We start from the raw sequence: 22940 nt of genomic DNA, 5'->3' as shown, positions 1-22940 counted from the left end.
TTATTTATTATTTAGTTACTCACAGCATTTTAAATGGTGTTTCTAAAAGAAGCTGACCTGATTCACATTTCTAAATTTCTTTCTAAATAGAGGATTCATTCTCTGCGTCAGAACCTGGCAAATGTTCTTTGATCTTGCAATTGTCTTCTTTATTCATAGCAGCATCTTCTTGTCCATTCTCTAGAGAGCTGGAGTTCTTATTTTGAAAGTGTCTCTTTACCAATGTATAAAAAATTATTCCAACCAAGAAGGAAGGAGCTATTAAAATTGTTCCTAAACCAAGGAAGACATACCTGTGGGACAGAGCACAGAAGATTGAGCCAGCTGTTGAATTTTTCAAAAACAGTAAAGAAAATAATTTTAATGGCTTTTAAGGCTCTCATATAAAAAAAAAAAAAAAAAAAAAGCAGCTTAGAAGAGGACATTAAAACCCATTGTTTGTGAATGATACCAGAAACTGGACATTTTTACTTGCAAAAACTTCTCTTAAAGAACAGATCATATTCTTTTTGCTTACAAAGATAATTTCAAAGTGAAACTACACCTTCCTTTTCCCCCCTTTTTTTTCTTTTTCCTTTTTTTTTTTTTTTAGATGCAATTCGGTGAGGTGTTTGGCTTTGGCTTACTGTGAATTTTGGTTGAATTCGATGGAGTCACAAAGGCTGTCCCTGTTGTGTCAGTCCCCTGCATGGACCTGCATACAGGGATCACTTTTTGTGAGCCTTTGGAATGTGGATGTCCTGGCAGCATCTTTAATCCCACTAAAAAACCCCACTGGCTCTGTCAGAATTGCCCAGGAGGTTTTCCTTTGTCAGGTTGTGTAACTCATTCTGTTATTACTGGTAATAAATACACATCAGGCACTTTCATTCTCGTTTGTTAGCGTTTATTGTTGTTGTTTGCAGTTTTGCTATTAGTTATGCTCTCTGTGCAGTGCTATTATTTATTATTTAGTTACTCACAGCATTTTAAATGGTGTTTCTAAAAGAAGCTGACCTGATTCACATTTCTAAATTTCTTTCTAAATAGAGGATTCATTCTCTGCGTCAGAACCTGGCAAAGGTTCTTTGATCTTGCAATTGTCTTCTTTATTCATAGCAGCATCTTCTTGTCCATTCTCTAGAGAGCTGGAGTTCTTATTTTGAAAGTGTCTCTTTACCAATGTATAAAAAATTATTCCAACCAAGAAGGAAGGAGCTATTAAAATTGTTCCTAAACCAAGGAAGACATACCTGTGGGACAGAGCACAGAAGATTGAGCCAGCTGTTGAATTTTTCAAAAACACTAAAGAAAATAATTTTAATGGCTTTTAAGGCTCTCATATATACAAAAAAAAAAAAAAAAAAAAAAAAAAACTTTNTTCTTTTTTTTTTTTTTTTTTTTTTTTTTCCTGGGGGGGGGCAGTGGGAGGAAAGATTTTTGGCTCACTTTAAGGCTTTAGACTCTTTAGGGCTAGAAATATATTGAGGCCACCAGAGTAGACTATTATACATAAAAAACACACCAGAAGTGGCCAAGGCTGGAGTGAAACAGAGAAAAATCTATGGAGCATTCCCCCAGCAGGCTGGTGACTGGGTTTTACCAACACCTATAGCTACTCAGTACAATATTCTTCCATGGACTTTTCTCCAAAAGTGGCCAACGCACAGAGTTAACATTATTGCCAGTGTGAACAAACTACCTGCAAATAAGCTAAATTTAGGTAACTTTCCACTTTAAAGTCCTAAAGGCTGAGGTATTTTTAATTGGCTAAAAATACACAATTCATTCCAGAAATCTCTCTCATGGGTATTAAATTCCTTTTGTACAACATAAAAACTGACTAAAAGTGGAGAGCTTAACGCTTGATCTCGAGATTTTTCAATTTCAGGAATTGTGGACCGACTTAAAGCGGAGCCCAGAGTTAACATCTGACCATGATTTTGGATGCCTTTGGATTTTGGGCCCTAATTTTCTTCACCTGTTTGCATTGGAGTCATAGAGCCTGCAAGCCCCTCTCTTCCCACAGCTGGTGCTGCCCCACTTGAGGCACGTCCTGTCGATGGCTGCGCCGAAATAAACCGGAGCTGGAATCCCAGCTGCAAGGAGACAAGCAAAACATGGGAACAGGGCTTCGCAGGAAGGGACACCCTCTCAGGAACCGGATTTCCATTTCCTCAGGGGTGGTTGCAGGCTGCCAGGGCAGCGCCAGGTGGGTTGGACCCTGCCGTGGCTTCTCTTACCCAGCATTCTCATAATGAGCGTGAAGAGACCCACCGCGAGAGCTTTGAGCTCTGGCTGGACACATCTGGAAAAAAAGAGGGATAAGTAAGAAGTGCTGGCCTGTTTAGTGCTTAGACATGCCTGTTAAATGCTATTAAATAACCTGAATTTAATGCACTTGTTGATGGAAGAAGCACTTTGGAAGTTCTTTGGAAGAAGAGTGCTTCCTTCATCTGCTGAAGTGTGTTAAGTGCTATGAAAGAGGTGAATTAATCTACTGATTTTCATCAAATAGCTCCTGGCAAGTCCATTCCCTATGCCAAGTTAAGGAATTGAAGTTTTAAAGCCATAATCAGAGTCCGTCCTGACCTTTTGGAGATGATTTCTCCAACTGCTTTCACTCTTGGGCATACATTTCCTTCACTTGATGGAATATTTAATGGGAAATATCCTACTGCTCTAAGACAAAAGAGTTGCAGGTAGCAGGGTCAGTGCAGCATCTTTCTGTGCTTGAACAGAATTCCTCTGTACAAGGACACATCTTGGACAGCACAGAGCCTCCTGGCAATCTGTTCCATGGGGAACTGCAGGCATCAGAAATGGGCACTGGTCTTAAATTCATTTTATCTCCAGCCTCTGCCATCTCCTTGCACATCCACAAATCCTGGCAACTGCATGGCACTTTCAGAATCCAAGCAGAAAAAAAGGACATGCTCTGGAAAACCTGATTACAGAACCAGAGAATCACAAAATGGTTTGGTTTGGAAGGGATGTTGAAGATTGTCTTGTTCCAAAGCCATGGGCAGGGACGCCTTTCTCTGTCCCAGGCTGCTCCAAGCCCCATCCAACCTGGCCTTGGATACTTCCAGGGATCCAGGGGCAGCCACAGCTGCTCTGGACCAGGGCCTCCCTCACAGGGAGGAATTTCTTTTAACCTAAACTTTCCCTCTTTCAGTATGATCCCATTACTCCTTGTCCTACTACTACAGCTCCTAATCAGCAAGAAACTCCTTTTTGATCTAAGATAAGGAAACAAACATGACTTTGAAAACCTCCCTAGAAAGCCTTTGGTCAACAGCCAGCTTTTCTCACCTGAATGTAAGCATGTATGAAGGAGTGGCTCCCAGGGCATAGAAAAATCCACCTATGACTCGTATTACTGTGTAATAAATGAAATTCCTCGAGCAATCATCACTTTTTGGACATTGCCCCAGGGTAGCAGAATTGTTTCCTGTCCATGAACTGTTGATTTCAAGACATCTGCAGTTATGGAAGACCTGGAAGACACAAAACAGGTTTGGTAGGACACTGCTCATGAAGTGGGGATTCTGCTGGAGAGAAAACAGAGCAAAGAGACAGCTCCAGACCATTTGTGTTCTGGAGTGATCAGGAAACATGCAAATGGCACAGCCCAATGAAGGTTTACGTGCATGGACTGGAGCTTTGTCTCTGGGACTCGGGGCATTATCTCCATGCCAAGCAAAAATCAGTCACCCAGAAAAACAAGCAGCTTCCTGACATCCCAAAGTCTCACATGGAAGAAACAAGCTGCCTTGCCTTAACCCATTTTTCATACTTTAATGATCAGTAGCAGGGAAGATACTGCTCTATCTTAGTGTATTTCAGCTGTTAGGTAAAGCCTCAGGACAGCCAAAATGACATTTACGAAAGGCAAAACCTGTGGAAAACCTTCAGGCAACATGGAACCAATTTGATTTGTGTGTTTCCCCCTCTCGTGCTCAACCTACAGAAGGTGAAAGTTAATATCTAGAACAAGGAGCTAGGGCCTTCTGCTTAATGTGCACAGAGAGGGGCAAGAGAAACCCACAGAGAAATCAGAGAAATCTCTCTTTTCTGTGCTCTTTGTAGCCAGAAATCAAAAATCCCTTACTGACTAGTCCCCAGTAACTTTGGCTTTCCTGTAATGCATTATCCTACTAAATTCCTGATGCTGCATGGAGAATAAGCTGGTAGGAAACCTCGGGAACCAAAGCAGGGTCTCTTACTGTGTTCTTTCCATGTCCCACGGAAGTCCCACACCCAGCCAGACATGCAGAAACATAGGTGATCCCATTGGCTCCGCACACAGGGTCCCACACGTTGGAGGCACATTTGCAGTGAGAGTTGCATTCCGAAAATAGGGAATTGTTGTGGTACGGAATGGGGTTGCTTGGAAATGAAGTTCAGACAAGGGAAAGGCATTTTTAATTCAGTGCTGAAGTCAGTGAAGTCCCTTCTGTGCGGCAGTGTTGCTGCTCTGAGCCCCACCTCACACGCCCAGGACGTGTTTCTACATCTCTATTGGTCTGTTTGAGATTCCATCCTACTTGCACTGATGTTAAAGCCATTGCTAGATTATAGAGAATTTTGAAACAAATGAAAACATTGCTACTGATTTTACAGGTGTAGACAGAAAACAGAAAGGAGGGAGAGGTCATTTGGGCTCCCCCCTAACTGAATTTAGAGCTGGCAAGGGTTATCACAGTCTTATCAACTATATCTTTATCAGATGGTAAAAATGCACCAATGTCAGAAACCAGATCTCCTGGTCTCTGTAGTTAGAAAATACTCCTCTGTTAAAGCCTAGTCTAACTTTTCATAGAGGATATAAATAATTTAGTATTATCTTTTGCGTTCAGACATGCTTTGTGTATTGAGGGAAAAGATATGTCTTCACTCAGTTTCTCCTTTCTAGGCAAATGAAACTGATGTGCTTGCCATTTTCTTATCCCAGTGCTTCCTAAGCATATTATTCCCTGGTCCACCATTTACATTCCTAGTGAAAACATAGCACAGCAATACTCCCACCCTCCCCCAGCAGAACAACCAACATTGCTAATGAAGCAATTCCTAATTAATCTTTAACCAGCGTTGGGCTTTGGCAGGCTGACCAACAAAATTACCCCAGTGACATGTGGCAGTGCTCACTTTCTCTGAAGCATTGCAAAAGCATCTTTCTCCTTCAGCCTTGATGCCACAGTACATTTTTTGAGAACTGTGGAGAAAAACACATTATTTTTTTTTTTTTGCTATTCTATACTCACCCTTCATAGGACACTGTCATTCCTGCCACCACATGGTTATCACAGCCAACAAAAAAGCGTAACAAGCTGACGGCATAGGACAAAAATGACATGGTAAATGAAAACTTTGTCGCTGCAATGACGCCCATCTTATACTTTTTCATTATAAGCCCTCCTAGGAAAATTCCAAGAAGTACAGGAGGAAAGGATGTCACTCCTGAAAGAGATTACAGAAGGGGAATGTTAGAATTAAACATTATAGTTTTAAGAGCCAAATTCTGTCCTTAGTTTTTTTTGTTCCTGGCAGCTTTAGGGTCTGTTATGACTTTAGGAAGGTTTGTGTTCACTCCAGCCCCGGGAGTTGCTGTTTGTGCAGTGCCTAACCCTCCAAACCCACTCCCATTGCAAGGAACTTGCTTCAGCAACCAAAACTTCCACACCACAGTCATTGCATATTTGGGGTGCCCTGGCTATAAATATCACATAAATGCAATGTAATGTGATATAACCTAGAAATTTCTTATGGTCCCACAGGCACAAACACTGTATTTTTTTTTATAATTCAGGTTCAGGTCAGACCACTATTTACCCCCACCTGCTCTGCCTGGAATTCAGCCCCAGATAAAGCCCACCAGAACCTACCCCCATGCACTGCTGACAGCACAAGCAGCCCTTGCATGGTGGAACTCACCTATTAGGAAGTTGGATTTGGATGTAGATTGTCCATACTGCTGTTCCATGTACTTTGCTTTGTAAGTCACAATACCAATAAAACTGTTGAACTGTAACAGTGAGCAACACAAAAATGTAAAGTACATTGGATTACCCAATACCTTTTTCAGGGAGTTATAGAAATCTGAAAGAGAGGGACATATGAGATGGCGTTGAAAAATGCATGGCATCATTACTGGTGAGCAACCTGCAAAACTTAGGGCAAGCTCCTCCTCTCAGCTGTCCAAGGGCAAGCTGCACTGATCTCCATTTGCATGAGGGTATCTGAAAGCAAAATCAGGCTCTTGAAAAACACCAGAGGCTGAGATACAGGAAGAGAATCCTAAAGGAGACAGAAGTTAAGGGGGTTAAGGCCTGGCTGCTCTGTTGAGATATGCACATGAAGACTAAGGGGCTCCACACAGCACAGACTGTGTTCAGCTTCCATGAATATTACCACAGGCTCAAGGCTAAGTGAGAGCTGCCTCAGTGGGGCTGTCCAGTGTCTTCCACTGGGATCTGAACAAAATATTTGATAAATGAGGCAGAGTCACTTTTTCCCATCACTTTCCCACGACTTTTTTTGGCCTAAGAACTGCGCAACCATAACTATTCAAGACTGAAGTATTTTCATCAGGCACCAAAGTACTTCAGAGTCCCCATGAACTCTCTCAAATTAATCATTTGTCTTTTCATACGGCAAAAGGAGCCTTTGAATATTTCCTTTAGGTTCACATACAGGAACACTTTTTTTTTTTTGTGTTCAAATTTCTTCCAGTGCAAAATTTTAGAGGGAGGTGCCACTCAGGTGATGATTTATTTCAGGTGATGCATGCAGAACCTCAGAGTCCTGAACAAGCTCTTTCACTTCTAATAGTTTTTGGCAGACCCTTCCTTTCCTGGGGATAACTGCCTGGTTTAGATGGAAGTGCAGAGGAGGCAAAATATTTTGCAGAACTGTTACATTTCCTATGTGTGTTGTGCCTGTTGCTTTTCACATTTGTACAACATGAGAAACACTTGCCTTTCAGCATCACTGACCACTTCCTTGGCTTAGTTTTTTCAGGAGAAAGTTTATTCCCTGCAGCACCCACGTTTTCCAAGAGCCCATGTGAAGTTTTGTCCTTCTTGGCTTCCTCTGGCTTTTTCAGACTCTTTGGCAGGAAGCAGAATGGAATAGCAGACAGGAAACTGGCTGCTCCACCTATTAAAAAGCCAAGCCACCATGCACCCACCCAGCGGGAGTCCTGTGGGGTGATGGTGATGCTCCCTAAAAACGAGGGAAACAGGCACAAGTTACCCCAGTGGAGAAGCTGAACCTCCCCAGCCCTTTTCTGCTGCAGCAGCTGCATTTTATAGTGCCTGACTTCCAGCAATAAACATCTAGTGAGGGACCAACCACACAGTGAAGGCATCGGGAATCATACCCTGAAAGGTGTTATAGAATCATGGATTGGTTTGGGTTGGAAGGTGTCCCGTGGGCAGGGACACCTTAGGGTTGACCAGGATGGTTTGAAACCCTCCAGCCTGGCCTTGAACACATCCAGGGATGGGGCATCCACAGCTTCTCTGGACAACTGGTTCCTGTGCCCCACCATCCTTGCAGGGAAGAACTTCTTCCTGATCCAACCTTACTCTGTTTTGGTTTGAAGCCATTCCTGTTTGTGCAGCGTTATTTTTATCTGCCATTCTACACCTTTCACTGCCTGATGTCTCGTGGCAGACACAGCAGCACCAAGGTCCTCACCCAGCACAAGGGAAGCCAGGCAGGGCTCACGTGTGGTGTGTTTTTTGGCTCCCAAGAGCATGCTCTGCTTTCCTGAATTGTGTAGGCTGCTGTGAAGCAATTGGACATTCTCTGTAGTGTCAGTGAAATTACCCATGGCTTTAAAAGTACTGCAAGGAAGATGGGAGCAGCTGGTTGTATTTGGATGATTTTTGATTCTGGCATGTTTGGTGGGCGACCAAGATCATAAGACTTTTCACTGCATGACCAGAATTGGCTCACTGTCTTTACTCCTAAATAAAATCAAACATTGGCTTAACAAAGGGCGAAGACAAAACAGTTCACCCATCCAGCTACAGGATTCTGAAGATCTGAAAACTTCCCTGTCCTGCTGGAGAAACAAGATCACTGCAAAGGAACAGCCACCACTTACAGGGATTGCTGTGTCCCCTCTGGCATTGTGCAGATGAGAGCACATGCATGTGTTTTCGTTTCATCTGAAGAAGCAAGAGCTGAGAAAATGTGTACATTGTGCTGCAAAAACTGTGTGGAATGCAAATAATGTAAAATACTCAGTGGAAAGGATGGGTAATTACCCCAAACTGTAAAGCTGCTGCACTAGCAGAATCTTTTTTTGTTCAAGTTCCAGTTTAGAAAAAAATCTGGGTTCTGTGAGAGTTCTTGGTACTAATTCTTAGGTTAAGTGTGTATTGCAATCCTTTAATATTAAAGCACAGTTCTAAAGCATGCTCCCAGTCTAACTCTGCCTTTACTCTAAAAGCTTTCAGTAATTCAATAAATAAAAATTAATACATTATTTCAATAATAATTCATATCTTCAATAATATAACACTATATAATATATTATATTTACATAATATATTTATATTTATACATTATATATTTATATAATCTATTTATATTTTGCATCTCTTTATTTATATAATCTATTTATATTTTGTATCTCTTCATGCATATTAATATTTTATCTTGATATAATTTATTACATTTAAATAATTCATTATTATTTAAATAATTTACTTATAATAAATTATAATAATATATAATATTATACACAATATTATATATTATGTATTATATATCTTATATAATATATATAATGTATTAAAATAAGTATAATTCAAACACAACATATATAACATAATTAACATAATGCATACATACGCAACCATTTATAGGCAATTCTTATGAACAAGCATTAGCTTACTTCCACTTTTCCTCTGTTTGGCTTACCTGGATCCACGAATCCAATATCCACGTAGAGCCTTGCACACAGAGATCCCAGCAGGAAACCAAACATGGGGCCCATCATGGCTATGGTGTGCAAGCAGGCTGAAAATAGAACGAGGCAGATGCTAGTACCCTCTGATGTCTCCTGCAGAGGCTCCTCGACCTCTCACCCTAGGAATCTCCGAGTTCCCTTCATGTTGGGATTACCTACATACACGGGAACGTTCTCTTCTTTGGCAAAGTCGTCGAGATAGGAGATGCCCAGGGGCGCTATTGGTGTCTCACCAATCCCACGCAGCATGTTTCCCAGCAAGATGTATATCCACATATGTGATGATGGCTCCTTGTCACAGCCTGCAGAGGAGAGTTCACGCCTTTGTAATAAAATATTTCAATGGGAAACTGGGGGAGACCACAGGAAATGTAGCACACGAAATGATTATAGATTAGAAATCAAGGTATTAAGAACAATTCTTTATAGAAGATAAATAAAAGGCTGTCAATCCCGTTATAACTTTTCATGATCTTTTAATAACACATTCTTCCACCTCCATTGCATTTGATTTTTAAAAGCACAGGTATCACTCATCAGAAAAAAAAAATCTCATTAAAAAAATAACTTATTGATATTTTTATAAATATATTACCTGGCATATATCATGTATCTTTAATGTGACAAGTTTGAGATGGTTTCTGGTGCAAAGCTTGGCTCATTCTCTACCTGTGTCCCATACAAGCAACACATAAAACAGCTATATTCCATATTGTAAGGAGGATTATAGAAATCTCCATTTATTCCTGTTACTTTCCATGCAGTTTCATACTCTGTCCCCATCTCCAGGTCCCAGGTAAACAATCTCCTGTATTTGTGCTTTCATTTACAGTTCCATACCTGCTTGTGAGTCTTCCAGGACAGTGTCATTCACATCTTGATGTACGGAGCAGGGATTTATGCTGAAATTTACGCTGGCCGAAGCAGCTGTGTGTGATGTTGTCTCATACTTGTAGCTGCAAACACACAAGAGGAGGTTTAGAAGCAGTGCTCACCAGGGAAACACCAGTGTGGTAGGGCTGGAACCACCTTGGCTGCTGTTTCCCTAAAGAGAAAGGTGTCTTTGATTAAATATCAATTCAAAGGAGCAAATAAGATTATTAAAGAATACTTTAGAAAACCAAAATACTGAAGTTAAGAACAAATAAAACTTAGAATTCTCTGTCTGGAAGGCATAATGTTTTAAGCTGGAAAATTCAAAAGGGCTTGTGGAAGCATTTCAGATAGAATTGAATTTTTGTGTCTAAACTGAGGGTTAAGTGAGCTCCCTGTGTGGACCCCACAGCCAAGGAGAAAAAGATGAATGTCTTGAATTTGAGCAAAGGCCCCCTTTCCATCTTAGAGATGTGTTTGGTCTGTTCAGCTGCTTCAACATGGTCCCTCTCTCAGAAACGAGTGCTGCTGAAGGGCAAAGTACAATTAGCTTTAGCAGAACAACATGCTGAAGCACACATTCAGCTTCAAGGAATTGCCCTGGCTCTGTCAGAGCACGCAGGCTTATTTTTCAGGCTGAAACAAAGAGCAGTCACCAGGAGACACAGTGCAGAGCAGCTCCCCTACAAATGTTCAGGCTCAGGCTCATGACTTGCCCAGTGTAGATGAGGATGATACATGGCCTGTCTTAGACAGTGAAAAACTGATGAAAAGTCTGGTTCTAGTGCGAGATCCACTAACATGAAAGAAAGCGTTCCTCAGTCTCCTTTTTGCAGTGGTATACCTAAAATTATTCTAATATATTTAAGGAATCAACAGAAATATGTCTCACTCTATTTGTCATCTCCGTGCTCAAGCTATGGCTAGAAACATTTTCACACATGAGCATAATGCAGTAATTCCCTGAGCCTGGAGAAGGTGAATAACAACTAACCAGACACAGAAAATCAGTTTAACCAGGCATGTGCACTGGGAGCAGGAAAAACTTGGTATGAATTCTACCAGCACTCATCCACCTGCAGGCTCCAGCACCATTGCATTCTTTGGCTCCTTTCTGAACAACTCTGAGTGGAAACTAAAGCACTGTGATCTTCTCATTTTTTTGAGGAGTTGTACTTTCACTTGAGAAGAGCTGTGTTTTTTAAATGAACATTCCCCACCACAACAGTGATGTGTGTGCCACCTGGGGTTTGTCGCACTTGGAAGTGAGATTCCACAGGAAATCTAAGACTAAATACACAAGTTTCATCTAAAAAGCAGCATGCAACTCCAGTGCTAGGTTACCCAAATTAACCATAATCAGTACTTACTATCCCATGAAGAAATGAGGCATGGCTGACAAAAAGCATCCCAAAGCCATAGTAAAGCATCCCGCAGCTATTACTCTGGGCCTATGCAGCTTAGCTCCAAAATAGCTTACAAATGCAATCACCAGCAAGTTCCCTGCAAGGAAAGGAAGCAGAATGAGTGCCAGCTGCTGTCTCTGAGCAGTTCTCTGTGTGTTAGGGAACACCCATTACCCATCTCGAAGCTCCCGTCGATGAGCCCTGCGATAGAGGAGGTCAGGTCAAACCTTCTCTCAATCTGAGTGATGGAGCTCTTCATTATCGTACCAGACAGGGCTTTACTGAAGTAGCTGAAGGACAGAGCAGCCAGAAACACCTGGGGAAAAGATTCAGACAGGAAAGGGGAGGGACAGGCAGGAGAACTGGTCACAGAGGGATCAAACGCACTTAAAATGGTGTGGAGCCATCATCATCATGACATATTTGACACTCAAATTGGAGTGGCAAAGTCAATCTGAGCCCAAATTACCTTTTGCTTGGGTCACATGTTCCTTAATTTAGGCCAATTCATAACTGCTTATAACTCAATCATATGGCATCATTTTGGTGCTTTCAGCAAGCTTTTATGATACATCAGTATGAGGAATGTGGTACTAACTGGTTGAGCTTATCTCTGTGTCAAATGATATATTCTGAAATGTTGCTTGTATATCATATATCTCACAAGGAAAAGCTTAATACTCTTGTAGTTTGACTGTTGCTTCCACCAACACACCTTGTGGCTTTTGCAAATAAAGATGTATTTGGAAAAAATATTTAAGTTTGTTTAAATATTATCCAGTGATTTCCACATAGTCTAAAATCCAAATAGACTTTTTGCTCACTGGGCAAGAGTTCTAACACAGCAGAAACTTGGGTAAATCAACAAAGTAAATGTAGGTTTAGAAATTGTAATTCTATTGGCTGCAAAGCCAATCCAGGGAAAAAAAAAGCTTGAAATTTGGTATATTTACTCTCTTTTTGTCAGGAATGAAGAGAAAACTCTTCCAAGTGTGGGGTTTGTCCTGATACATTCTACATTTCCTGAGCTCGATTGGCAAAAATTCTGAGAACCACCCTTTGTGCCTTATGCCAGCAGTACTCTCAGAGGGTTTGGCTGAAACCTCAAACTACTGATAAGCATGAAAACACAAACAAAAATCCCTGGGGTCGTTCGGGGTTTAAAATGCAGTGCTCAGGTCAGTCACAAAACCTTTGATGAAACGTGGTTCACCTCACCTTGTTTTGACCCTACGAGACTGGTGGTGACAGTAACCTCCAGACAAGTGCATGGTAGGCACTCAGTGAGGCTGGTTCAAGTTTTCCACCTGAAGCTGCTGCCTCTCTAATGACCAAGAAAGGGATCCACCTACAAGTAACTTGTGAGTAAATATGGTAGATCGTGAGTTTTTGTTTTCTTTGGGAAAAATATAATATCTGACTGTCCCCTGGACCTCTAGTGCATATCCAGTTCCTCAAAGGACAGGGATAGGAATGAAGGAATTTGGCATGTCACAAATGTCACTTCTTGGAAAAAAAACCCCAATGGTAATTCATGGTGATACTGCTAAGGCACCAAACCTTCAATCCAGTGCAAGAGGAAGTCTTTTTGACTGGTGGGTTTTTGTTTCCTTCATCATCCAGAAGCTGGTCAGGTTCTGCCTCCTGGTGTGAGTCACTGACGTTGCTGGGTTTGGTTTCCACTGTCATGGCTGATTTCTTTACTCAGTGACCTGAACTCAAGAGAAAACAGTAATAAACACAAAAGCACATTTGCCAAAACAGAGCTGCTCAAGGACCTCTCTGATGAATCTTGTGAAACTAATTACAGGAAAGTGCTGAGATGTTGAAACTGAACCTTGCAACTTAAAACCATTTGGCTCAATGACTTGCATGTTTCAAAGTGTATATTTGTTTAAATTCTGAAACATCTAGTTTTGACTTTTTTTTTTTTTAGGAGACATGAGCACCCTGCTTTTTACCTTGTCCTGTCTTTTAATGCTAAAAAGGCTGTTTAGACAGAGGAGCAAGAGACAAAGTCTCTGTCCAAAAATAAACTACAAGGGTCAACAAAGCAGTAGTGCTGAAGCACAGGGATTCCTAGGAAGCTCTGAATTTGCAGGCCATGCGGTTTAGAACTCAGGATTTGGTAAAATCTGTAGCAACACTGTGCCATCCAATTTATTCCTTTACCCTGGCTTGTTGGAAACAATTCTTAGTGACAAAGGAGTTTATTATTTCACCTAACTGACCTCCTGTAAGAATATTACTTGTTTCTTTTCTTGTTGCAATAACATGCAGGGTATCCCTGATCTCTTTCTGTTTGCACAGTGCTGTCTATATGCCCACATGCTTGAAATCATCTGCAACTCAGAAGTTCAGCAGAACTTCTCCAGTTCCCCCAGGAGCTTCCTGTAGCCATAGACAATGATATATCCTTTGACACATCATAATGTTTTAGTGCTAAAATCCTTGTTTGGTTATTAAGTTGTATTTTGGTTTATTGCAATGGATAGCTCAATACTTCATCTTTTTTTTTTTTTCCTCAGCTTTTTAAAACTCTGTATCTGAGAGATGGACAACAACTAAAAAAGGAAAATTCAGAGAAAACCTGTAAAGGAAGCCTATATATCTGTTTGCATAGTTTATTTAAAGAATGAAAACACTTGCCTGTTTGTGCAACTCCCACTACAATCAGAACAGATTTCTCAAGGACGATCCAGAAGCCACCGCAGAGCCCCTCAGAAAAAAATGGGTCACTTGAAAGAAGCCATGTTCAGACCTGCAGACAGGAGTATTGCATGTTCTATTAGAGTATTGCAATTAATCGGAACTCAGAAATCTCAGCTCACATGACCTGGTTTGTTTTACCTTTCACAATACTCTCCTCATTTGAGAAAAGAGCGAAAAAGAGAGAGAGGGGGAACAAATCACACAAAGAGAGGTTTTATATGCTTGAATGCAGCTGAAAAAAGTTGGATGAACTTTTCCAGTGCTGGAAAACGTCCATCTGCTTTCCCACTGCTAATATCTACTTCCCAAACTCTTTTGTGGCTGTGCTATAAGGCTGGGTCAGCACATGTATCAGGACAAAAAAAAATTGGCTTCTTTTTCCCTTTGGCTACTCAGACAGATAGGAACAAGAAGTAGAGGAAGGATTTCTCCAGGACTGCAGAGCTATGAACAAAAATGTGATGAAATAAAATTCCTGGTGCTCAGGGAAAGCTAGTACACAAAAATTGCTGAGCAGCTGGTCCTCTGAAATTCACCTGTCTTTGTGCAACCTGAGGGTACAAACTTCTCCTTGAAACTATGATGCATTGATGACCACAATAATATGCTGGGGGATCATATCACTGCAGGATTGGAGAAGTGGATTTTTTTTTTTGAGAGTTTAAAGGTAAAACATGGTTTAGAATCTGGTGACCGTATGTCCTCCCACCCTCAGCTGACCCTGACCTACAGAGATATCACTGGAGATGGAAAATATAAAGGCTGGGGAAATTCCAGGCCACAAGAACATTAAAAAAAAAAAAAAAGTTAATTGACAATTGATGACAACATACAGTAGCTGCTGAGCATGATAATTTTAAGTATTGATAAAGCTGTTATTTTAGATTTTTTTCATTAGTATTTTTTTCCCATGTTTAATAAATCAAGGATCTGGTTAAAAATAGGAAGTATGAAAGCAAAAGTAGGAAGCTTTCTGCACTAAACGTGCCCTTTCACTAATATGAGTTCTCTAAAACTACCATTCTTGGCCTGCACAAGCTACTCTTCTGTAATAGTGATCTGAGAGAGTTGCATTTGCAGAAGTAAATAATTGTCTAGCTAGTCAATCAGCCTAAACATAAATTAACCCATCTTTCTTCCTAGGGGAAGAAAACAAACCTCTTCCCAAAAAAAAAACAAGAAAAAAAAATCCACTAAAAAATTCTAGGCAGTACAGACAGATGAAATTTAACACTCAGTTCACTTTTTGGAACATTTGACAAATTCACTTGATTTTATGCTCAGTACACTCTCTTCTGAGAACCACATCGGGTGGGAGAAAACCAAGGCTCTGAACGAACAACCAGTGTGAATTGTTTGTGCTGCTGGGAGCTGACAGCTTCCAGGACACCACGGGAAATCAGGCAGCAACTTGCAATTCAAGTGCAGAGTGAATGCAGCCAGCCCTGCAAAGGACAGGTTTCCTCAGTGCTTCAGGGGACGTGATCTTATAGGGACCACAGCCTAACTCCAGTAGATCTGCTCCTTATTGGATGCAGATCTGTTTCTTATTGGATATACAAAAACAATCAGCTTGTTTTATCCCCCTAATTACGTGCAAATTATAATCAATAAGAACATCAACAAAAAAAATACTCCACGTGAATAACAGGTAATAAGTTTACAAAGGTCAAGACAATGGTTTGCTGCAGGTTTTGTAGAGCCTTACAAAAGAAAAATATAGTGATGTTTGAGGACTTTTAAGAATGCAGCAAAGACACTCTAGTCTTTGGGCTGATTGTCACCACAGGTGCAGTCTCAGGGACTGTGACATCACCCAGCAGAAGAGCAAGTCACAAACCAGGAGCCACATTTCCTGCAGTAATTTATGGAACTGCAACGATTTACACCAACTGCAGCGCTAATCCAACTGTCTGATCTTTAAAGACACCTTTGAAGCTCAGCTAGCATGAAAAATGAGTCTCACAGAGCTGGGCAGACCCCAGTGCTCCCTGCTCAAGACAGCATGCTGCCAGCTCAGAGACACACACACAGTGCAGGGTGCCACCACTGAAGCACTGACACGTCCACCAGGACTGGCTCTGCTGCCACCAATTACAGCAAATGCAACTGGAAACTACACAGGTCCTGTTTGGCAGCTGCAAACACTAACAACAACATTTTAAAGACAAACAGAAAGAATGTTGAAGAGGTTCCTAAACAGAAAGAACATGGAAGAGGTTCCTAAACAGAAAGAACACGGAAGAGGTTCCTAAACAGAAAAGACATTGAAGAGGTTCCTAAACAGAAAGAACATGGAAGAGGTTCCTAAACAGAAAGAACACGGAAGAGGTTCCTAAACAGAAAAGACATTGAAGAGGTTCCTAAACAGAAAGAACATGGAAGAGGTTCCTAAACAGAAAGAACATTGAAGAGGTTCCTACCTAGGTTCTGCATCCACAACAACAGCAGTTATATTACCACACAAATGCCCAAAAGTCTGAGAATTCTCTCCTTAAGCAAAGCTCTGCTGGTACATGGTAGAAGAATCATTAACTTCCAACTCAAACCTGTGTTTTAATCTTGTCTCCTCCCAGTTCTGCCCTCTGTTAAAGGTCCCAAAATGCATGTTTATCCACAGGGGTCAAAAGTTAATTAGGAAGAAGACATGCAAGTGTGTTCCTTTTGTAAATTTTTGTGAAACATAGGGTTTTTTTCTTGTTTTATTTGTTGTTGTTGTTGTTTTTCCTGAAATTGTCTAGATTATAATGGTTCACACCTTCCTGGTGTTGAAAAATATGGTGTCCCAGCTTTAGAAATATTCCTGTTTCTAATGCATTTTGTTATGAAGGTATATTTTCATTGTCTATGGCTAAAATCCATTCAGTTCACATTCTGCTAGAGCCAGCCAAGAACTTGCAGGAAGAGAGAATGGAATGCCTTGGATATATGGAAGAAAGATGGTGTTCAAGAATCATTCATGCTTAGAAGACTGTTCCTACTTATAGTTTATTGCTATTAGCAGCAAAGGCAGGTGAAATATGAAAGTTCATTAGGGCTGTGTGTACTTTGGAGCAGCCCTTTATCACTTACAAGCCCGGTTCAAGGAAACCCAAACAGTTTTATTTGGTTGTGCCCCTGCTGTGCCTTCTGCCTGATTCCTGAGAGTAATGGTGCTCAAAAGGCAAGTCACTCTTGAGGCAGGTGAGACATGACTGCTGTCTGCCTGGACGTTGCACCAAAATATTCCATTCCTGGCAGCTCCTGCCCCTTCCCTGCCAGCTCTCTCACCACACCACCAGTGTGATTTCCTCATAGAAATCATCCAGCTCAGTCAGACCTTGATGGACCCTTGATAAATCCATGCTGACAGCTCCAAATCACCAGTCCATTGTGTCCTATAATGGCTTCAAGGTTAACTTGCTCTATCATCTTCCATAAACCTCTGCTGTTATTTTATTGATTCATTTTGGCTGCAACTTTTTGTGCAGAACAATTTTTATTTTTCCATGACTAAATGATCAATAACATGGTCAAGAGGGACTTTATTCATCACTGCACAGAAAATCCATGGTGTTAAGGTATGATTGCACCCATTATATTTAAGTCTGAATTAATAAAAAACCCAAACCAACCAACATTGCATCACTGCAATTTTTCTAAAAGAGTTGTCCTCACAGTCAGAGCATTACTGAGCAATAAATACACGCAAGAGATGGAAATTAATGGGCTTCTTTTTTTTGGAGTTAGTGATCCTTCATGTCCTGCTGTGGCACAAAACTTCAGCTATCCACTTCTAGTCACAAGACAAGCATGTTTTCCCTGTTTTATAAAGTTTTATGGTGAAGCTTTGCATTCCCAAGGTTGCCTTTTCAGGCTGTCTTCAGATGTATTAGCAGACCTGCCCAAGCGGGTTTTTGGCCTTTTAATCCTAAAAACCTGGAAAGGAATGGAGCTAAAATTACTCTGTACTTTGGAGCAGTAGAACCTGTAGTAAAAGGTGCTACTTTCTCTTTCATATAAGGGAAACAGTATTTCCTTGTTTTCATCATTCTGACAGTGAACACAAATCAGTTTCTCCTTATTTTTTCCTAGCCCTGTATATGCCATTAATTTATAACTTTCCAGGACTAAAATATCTTTTGTACTTTGCTTTCAGTATGGCTGAGAAGAATTTTTCTATCTTCAGACAGCTGCTGTCCAAACAGTCTGTGGAAGCATTCACAATCAAGGCTGAACTCTTGAACCAAGAACTATTGATTAAAACTACCAGAATAGGAAACTACTGAAGTAAAATCAGACTATGGACTCACAACAACAACAACAAAAAAAATAATAAAAGGGACATATCACTTTTTCCATCCAAGACTCCCCTCTATATTACTCACACTTGCAGGAAAAATATAAATAAAAAGGATTATGATAGCAAAAAACCCCCTTAATAAGAACACTGAGATATCAGTAATTTGTGATTCCTGCTGAGGGTTAAAAGCAGTCCTTACAAAAGCCACAGTGAGTCACCTTGGGCCACCTTTAGTCACCTTTCTCTGGCTGCAGGCTCCTCCAGGCAGAGGGTGGCAGCAGACCCCAGCAGAAGGAGAGGCTGCCAAGGCACAGCTGGCAGGGCAGGAGCAGGGAGCTGCTCCCAGGCAGGGCCAGCTGGAGCGGGCAGCTTTGATCAGAGCCCTTCTTATTCTCGGGACGCTAATCCCGAAAATCGATGTATTTTAAAATTTAACTCTTCGTTAACAAACTAAATAAAAGGGATGGTGTACAGCGAGTGTAAGCAAATACTCCTGTAGTTAGGATACTACAGGAATCCTCAGAGGGTGGAAATAGACTTTTCCACAACAGAAAAAGAGTCTTTGGTGCTCCTGTGCCAGTGTCTAGTTTGTGTTTGATGCTGTTGAGCTAACAAGAGAAAAACAGCTGATCTGTGGTCTCCATCTCAGGCAGTGTCTGGGAATTTATCCTTCCACTGCTCAGTGGAGCATCTGCCTTTCAAAAGAACTTGCTATTTTCTCGTGGATTTGCCTCATGCATCCATCCGGGGAAGAGTAGACCACGATGTGCTGTTTTAATCATATTTTTTTCTTTGTTTTCTATTTAAAATACAAAGGGTAGATGTTAATGCTGGTTGTACAGCTTCTCTTTGCATCCAGCCTCAATCAGCAGCTTGGATTGGAGTTGTTACTACAGACACAGAATTAATTAAGTGTAAATCACTGGCAGGTGAGAGTGCTTAGACCTTTTTAGTAGCCCATCCAAATGTGAGCTGCATCATAGAACAGCAGAAACAAAAATCATGCTGAGTTCAGGTGAAACCCCAGGGCAAGCTCCCCATCACCTTCACATGGTCTGGGATATTAACTGAGCTAACAGGACTGAAAAAATTAATATGGCTCATGTAATTGAATACCTGGTATTATATACAAAACCACTGCCATAAACCACTGTTCATCTGTCTTGTTACACTAGAGCAGATCTTTTACAAGAATGGCTGAGTCTTGATTTTTTCCTGCCAGAAAAATCTATCAGATGTCAGAAACATCCCATAGACTGTTCTAGTAGGAAAAAAAAAATTATTTCTATTATAGTTTTATCCTGCTTGATTTCTAGACACTGGTAAACAGTCTGTCTGCACAGTTAAATAAACAGATTTTTGCTGACTGTATAATCTTATCACGGGTTGGTTTTTACTTAAACAAGTTTGTGTTTTCCCACATCTTATTTTAGAAGTGCCAGCATCACAGGGTCAACAAGAGGGTTCTGGTTGTGCATAACAACCTTTCACACTGACCATGCTCAAGAGCCATGAGAGAGAGCTTCCTGGCCTGGTGATCATCCAGCTGTGAGAATGTGCTCCCACTAAATCCTTTCCTTATTTACTCTCCAAAATTCAGTGAACTGCATTAATCTGGGATGAGCTGCTGGTTAACTAACCTGCTGATATTAGCCACATGTTGCTTAAGTAAGGTCCTTTTAATGAGCACTTCAAATCACCATTAAAGGGCCCCGCATTTAAATTGCCCAACATCATTTTTACAGCAATTATGGACTTTTTGTCTTCTAGAGGTTGATTAGGAACTGCCTCATGCAGCACCTGCTTAGTGATGCTCCAGGGCACAAAAAAAGACAACCAGACTGGGTCAGAGCTGCCCTCTAGGCAACAGCCTTTGGGCTAGATTATTAATAATTATTAATAATGTTTGCCTATGTGAAAATGCTTTTAAAATACCCTTGCCACCTGGCTGCTTGCAAGTCTATGCACTTCATAGCTTCTAGAATTTCTAGTAACTTTTCTTTTATTGTTTTGCAGAATTAAGCTGCATGTTGTGTCATAATCAAAGTGGTGCTGTCAGTGTTTTCTCTCAGATGATACCAATTCTGCTGTTATTTCAAAATATTGCAATAGTGCTTTCATACATCAATCTTCCTCATTATTTTGAGCACTTCAAGGAGGCAATCTATAATTATTCAGCTTGTTTACTCTTTTTGAGATAGCCACACCCCTTGCTGTCTGTTTTTTGGTAATTCCCTCAGATGCTGGGATGGCATGAACTCTATAGCTATATTTTATATATTAGCCATATTTTATATGTTTTAAATATATATATATATATATATAAATGCATTGTTCCCTCAGTCTTCTGATCTTGCCTTTTTATGTGTTAGAAGTTCTTGAAGATTCCCTCCTGACACGGTTAAAAATGATGTGCCTATAACTAAGACATCATTTCATTTGAGAGTGGCATTTTTTCCTGGGAGGGAGGAGAGGAAATGTGCCTTTGGCTCGTGGGGTTTTATTGTGTGGCATGGCCTGGTTAGCCCAGCCTGGTCCTGCAGGTGCCAGCTGGGGACCTTGCTATAATATCCCAACTTTACGTGGCACACAGAGCTTCTTAACAAGGGGGTGAGTCCCACTCTGGCCTCCAAGGCTGATAGCAAAGGTTGGGAAATCCCCTCAGCTAATTCTTTTAACAGTCTCACCTTTGAAAGTGAAAGGTGTTGGCTCCTTTGCAGTCTCTTGGCTGCGGTTTAGTATCTCTAACTCTAAAAAGAAAAGAAAGATCCAGGTTTGTTGACCTTGGTGCGACAGCATCAAGTTGCAGATACAGTTTAAGATGAAGAATTCTGGTAGGAAGATGCTCACAGATCCAAATAGTGCTGAGATAATTTTTTCAAGGATTATAACAAGTCCAGATTGTGCATCTGTGGTCAGACACTCAGCCAGGCATCCATGTTTTAAAAAAAAAGCACTAAAATAAAGTAGCAGACTCGAAAATAGTTCAAAGTGGGAATGGTTTCTGTCTGCTTGCTAACTTACAGGATTATCATAGCTGAAGGAAGGGAGGAGAAAAATGGACATTTTCAAAGTATAGTGCAAATAAGAGTTACTGAAACAAATTCTTTTCTGGTATTCTTACGTGTAAAGAAAATGGGTTATGGAAGGAAAGCTGTATTGTAAAGAATTATTCACCAAGTACAGGCTTAATATATAGCCACAGGAGATAACCCATGAAGCTGATTTTTTCTGTCCTTGCTTCTTTCTGAACTAGAGTAGGATATATTAATTTATCTTAATTTCTGTACTTGCTTGTTGTGATTTAACCCCAGCCAACAATTAAATACCATGCAGGTGCTTGCTTACCCTGCTTCCACAGAGGGACAGGGAGGAGAATTGAAAAAAAAAAAAAGAAAGGTAAAACCCATAGGTTAAGAACAGTTTAACAATTAGAATGAAATAAAATAGAATAATAATAATTGCAATGAAAAGGGAGGAAAAAAAGAAAGAGAAACAAAACTTGAGAAAGTGCATCAAAAAGTTGTCTATATGGTTGCTGACTGATATCCAGTCAGTTCATTAACAATTACTGGTTCATCCTGGCCAATTCCCTCCAGTTTATATACTGGAAATGGCATTCCAGGGTAGGGAATATCCCTTTGGCTAGTTTGGACCAGCTCCCTCCCAGCTTCTCGTGCAGCTTCTCCCAGGCAGAGTATGGGAAGCTGGAAAGTCCTTGACTTGGGGTAAACAAAATTCAGCAACAACCAAAACATCAGTGTGTTATCGACATCATTCTCCTACTGAATCCAAAACACAGCACTCTTCCAGCTCCTGAGAATAAACTTTCCTCTCTCCCAGGTGAAACCAGTGAATTTTCCTGGCCCTCTTGCTGCCAGGTGTGTGCAGAGCTGCCACTGATTCACAGAGCAGGAATCACCCCCATTGCTACACACACACACACACCATCTCTCCTTTTTTATGCCAGTGTGCACTTAAGCTGGGCTCCTGCTTTCTCTCATGGGATCTGACAGCTCATCTCAGTGGGAAGTGCCCTCCTCAGGAGGCTGTGGAAGGCTCCCAGCATTGCTCTCACTCCTGGGTGCTGGTGCAGTTTGACATTTTTTGCTGTTTTTGTGATGGTGTAATACGAATGACACCTGATATAGGACTGCCAATCTTTGTGATTCACCCCAACCGCAACTCTTGCCTTATTCTCACATTCATAAACCTCCAGATTATTTTAATGATATTTGTTTAGTTCAATATCCAGTGGTATTGAACCCAGTGTGAACAGCCACAGACATGCAGGACCTCACTGCCCATAGCCTCTGACACTCCCCTGGGAGGACAAAGATCTGGAAACTGGGTCTCCAAATTCCACTGCCAAACACTCACCCACGTGGCAAATCTGGGTGACATTGGCTCTTCCTCTGACAAATGCATTTCCCCCAGTAATGGGTTTAGAACAGGCATTGATCACTGGTCATTGACAAAGCCCAGGGAATCCCACTCTTACACGTGTTCCCCTCCTCATGCACCCCACCGGCGAGGCAGCAGGGTCACTGCTGTGACACAAATTATGTGATATGGGTTTGTTTTGCCAATGTTGTGGTGAAGGATGAAGTCTACATTTCACCACGTGCTCAAAAATTCTGTTGCTTGAAAGGATATCCCTGTGGTGCCACTGTCATCTTTTCCACTGCAAGCTTCCTTGAGA

At 41.0% G+C, this 22940-nt stretch overlaps 1 protein-coding gene across 1 annotated transcript; it reads right to left on the bottom strand.

Annotated features, from left to right (window-relative positions):
* Positions 1-869: 869 nt before the first annotated feature.
* Positions 870-12933, bottom strand: LOC121362689 (solute carrier organic anion transporter family member 1C1-like). The gene is made up of 14 exons (XM_041484394.1): positions 12805-12933; positions 11419-11560; positions 11209-11341; positions 9806-9921; positions 9121-9267; positions 8917-9015; positions 6961-7206; positions 5917-6081; positions 5247-5442; positions 4209-4371; positions 3295-3479; positions 2223-2287; positions 1961-2078; positions 870-1232 (listed from the first exon to the last, which is right to left on the bottom strand). Exons 1-14 carry the CDS (start codon positions 12931-12933, stop codon positions 1022-1024), a joined length of 2115 nt encoding a protein of 704 aa, XP_041340328.1. The 3' UTR covers positions 870-1021.
* Positions 12934-22940: the final 10007 nt, after the last annotated feature.

This window comes from Pyrgilauda ruficollis, unplaced genomic scaffold, assembly GCF_017590135.1.
Source record: "Pyrgilauda ruficollis isolate IOZ18807 unplaced genomic scaffold, ASM1759013v1 scaffold66, whole genome shotgun sequence".
Classification (NCBI taxonomy): domain Eukaryota; kingdom Metazoa; phylum Chordata; class Aves; order Passeriformes; family Passeridae; genus Pyrgilauda; species Pyrgilauda ruficollis.
Note: the sequence above shows the minus strand (reverse complement) of the source record. Positions and strands in the feature narration are given on the sequence as shown.

What these genes read in the sequence shown, in the direction of transcription:
- LOC121362689 (XM_041484394.1), bottom strand. Translation starts at nt 12,933, where the DNA reads ATGACAGTGGAAACCAAACCCAGCAACGTCAGTGACTCACACCAGGAG. An exon ending in ATGACAGTGTCCTATGAAGG is followed by an intron (nt 4,372 to 5,246) that starts GTGAGTATAGAA and finishes TTCATTTCCAAG; the next exon opens with CAACCCCATTCCGTACCACA. An exon ending in TCATACATGCTTACATTCAG is followed by an intron (nt 2,288 to 3,294) that starts GTGAGAAAAGCT and finishes CTTTTTTTCCAG; the next exon opens with ATGTGTCCAGCCAGAGCTCA.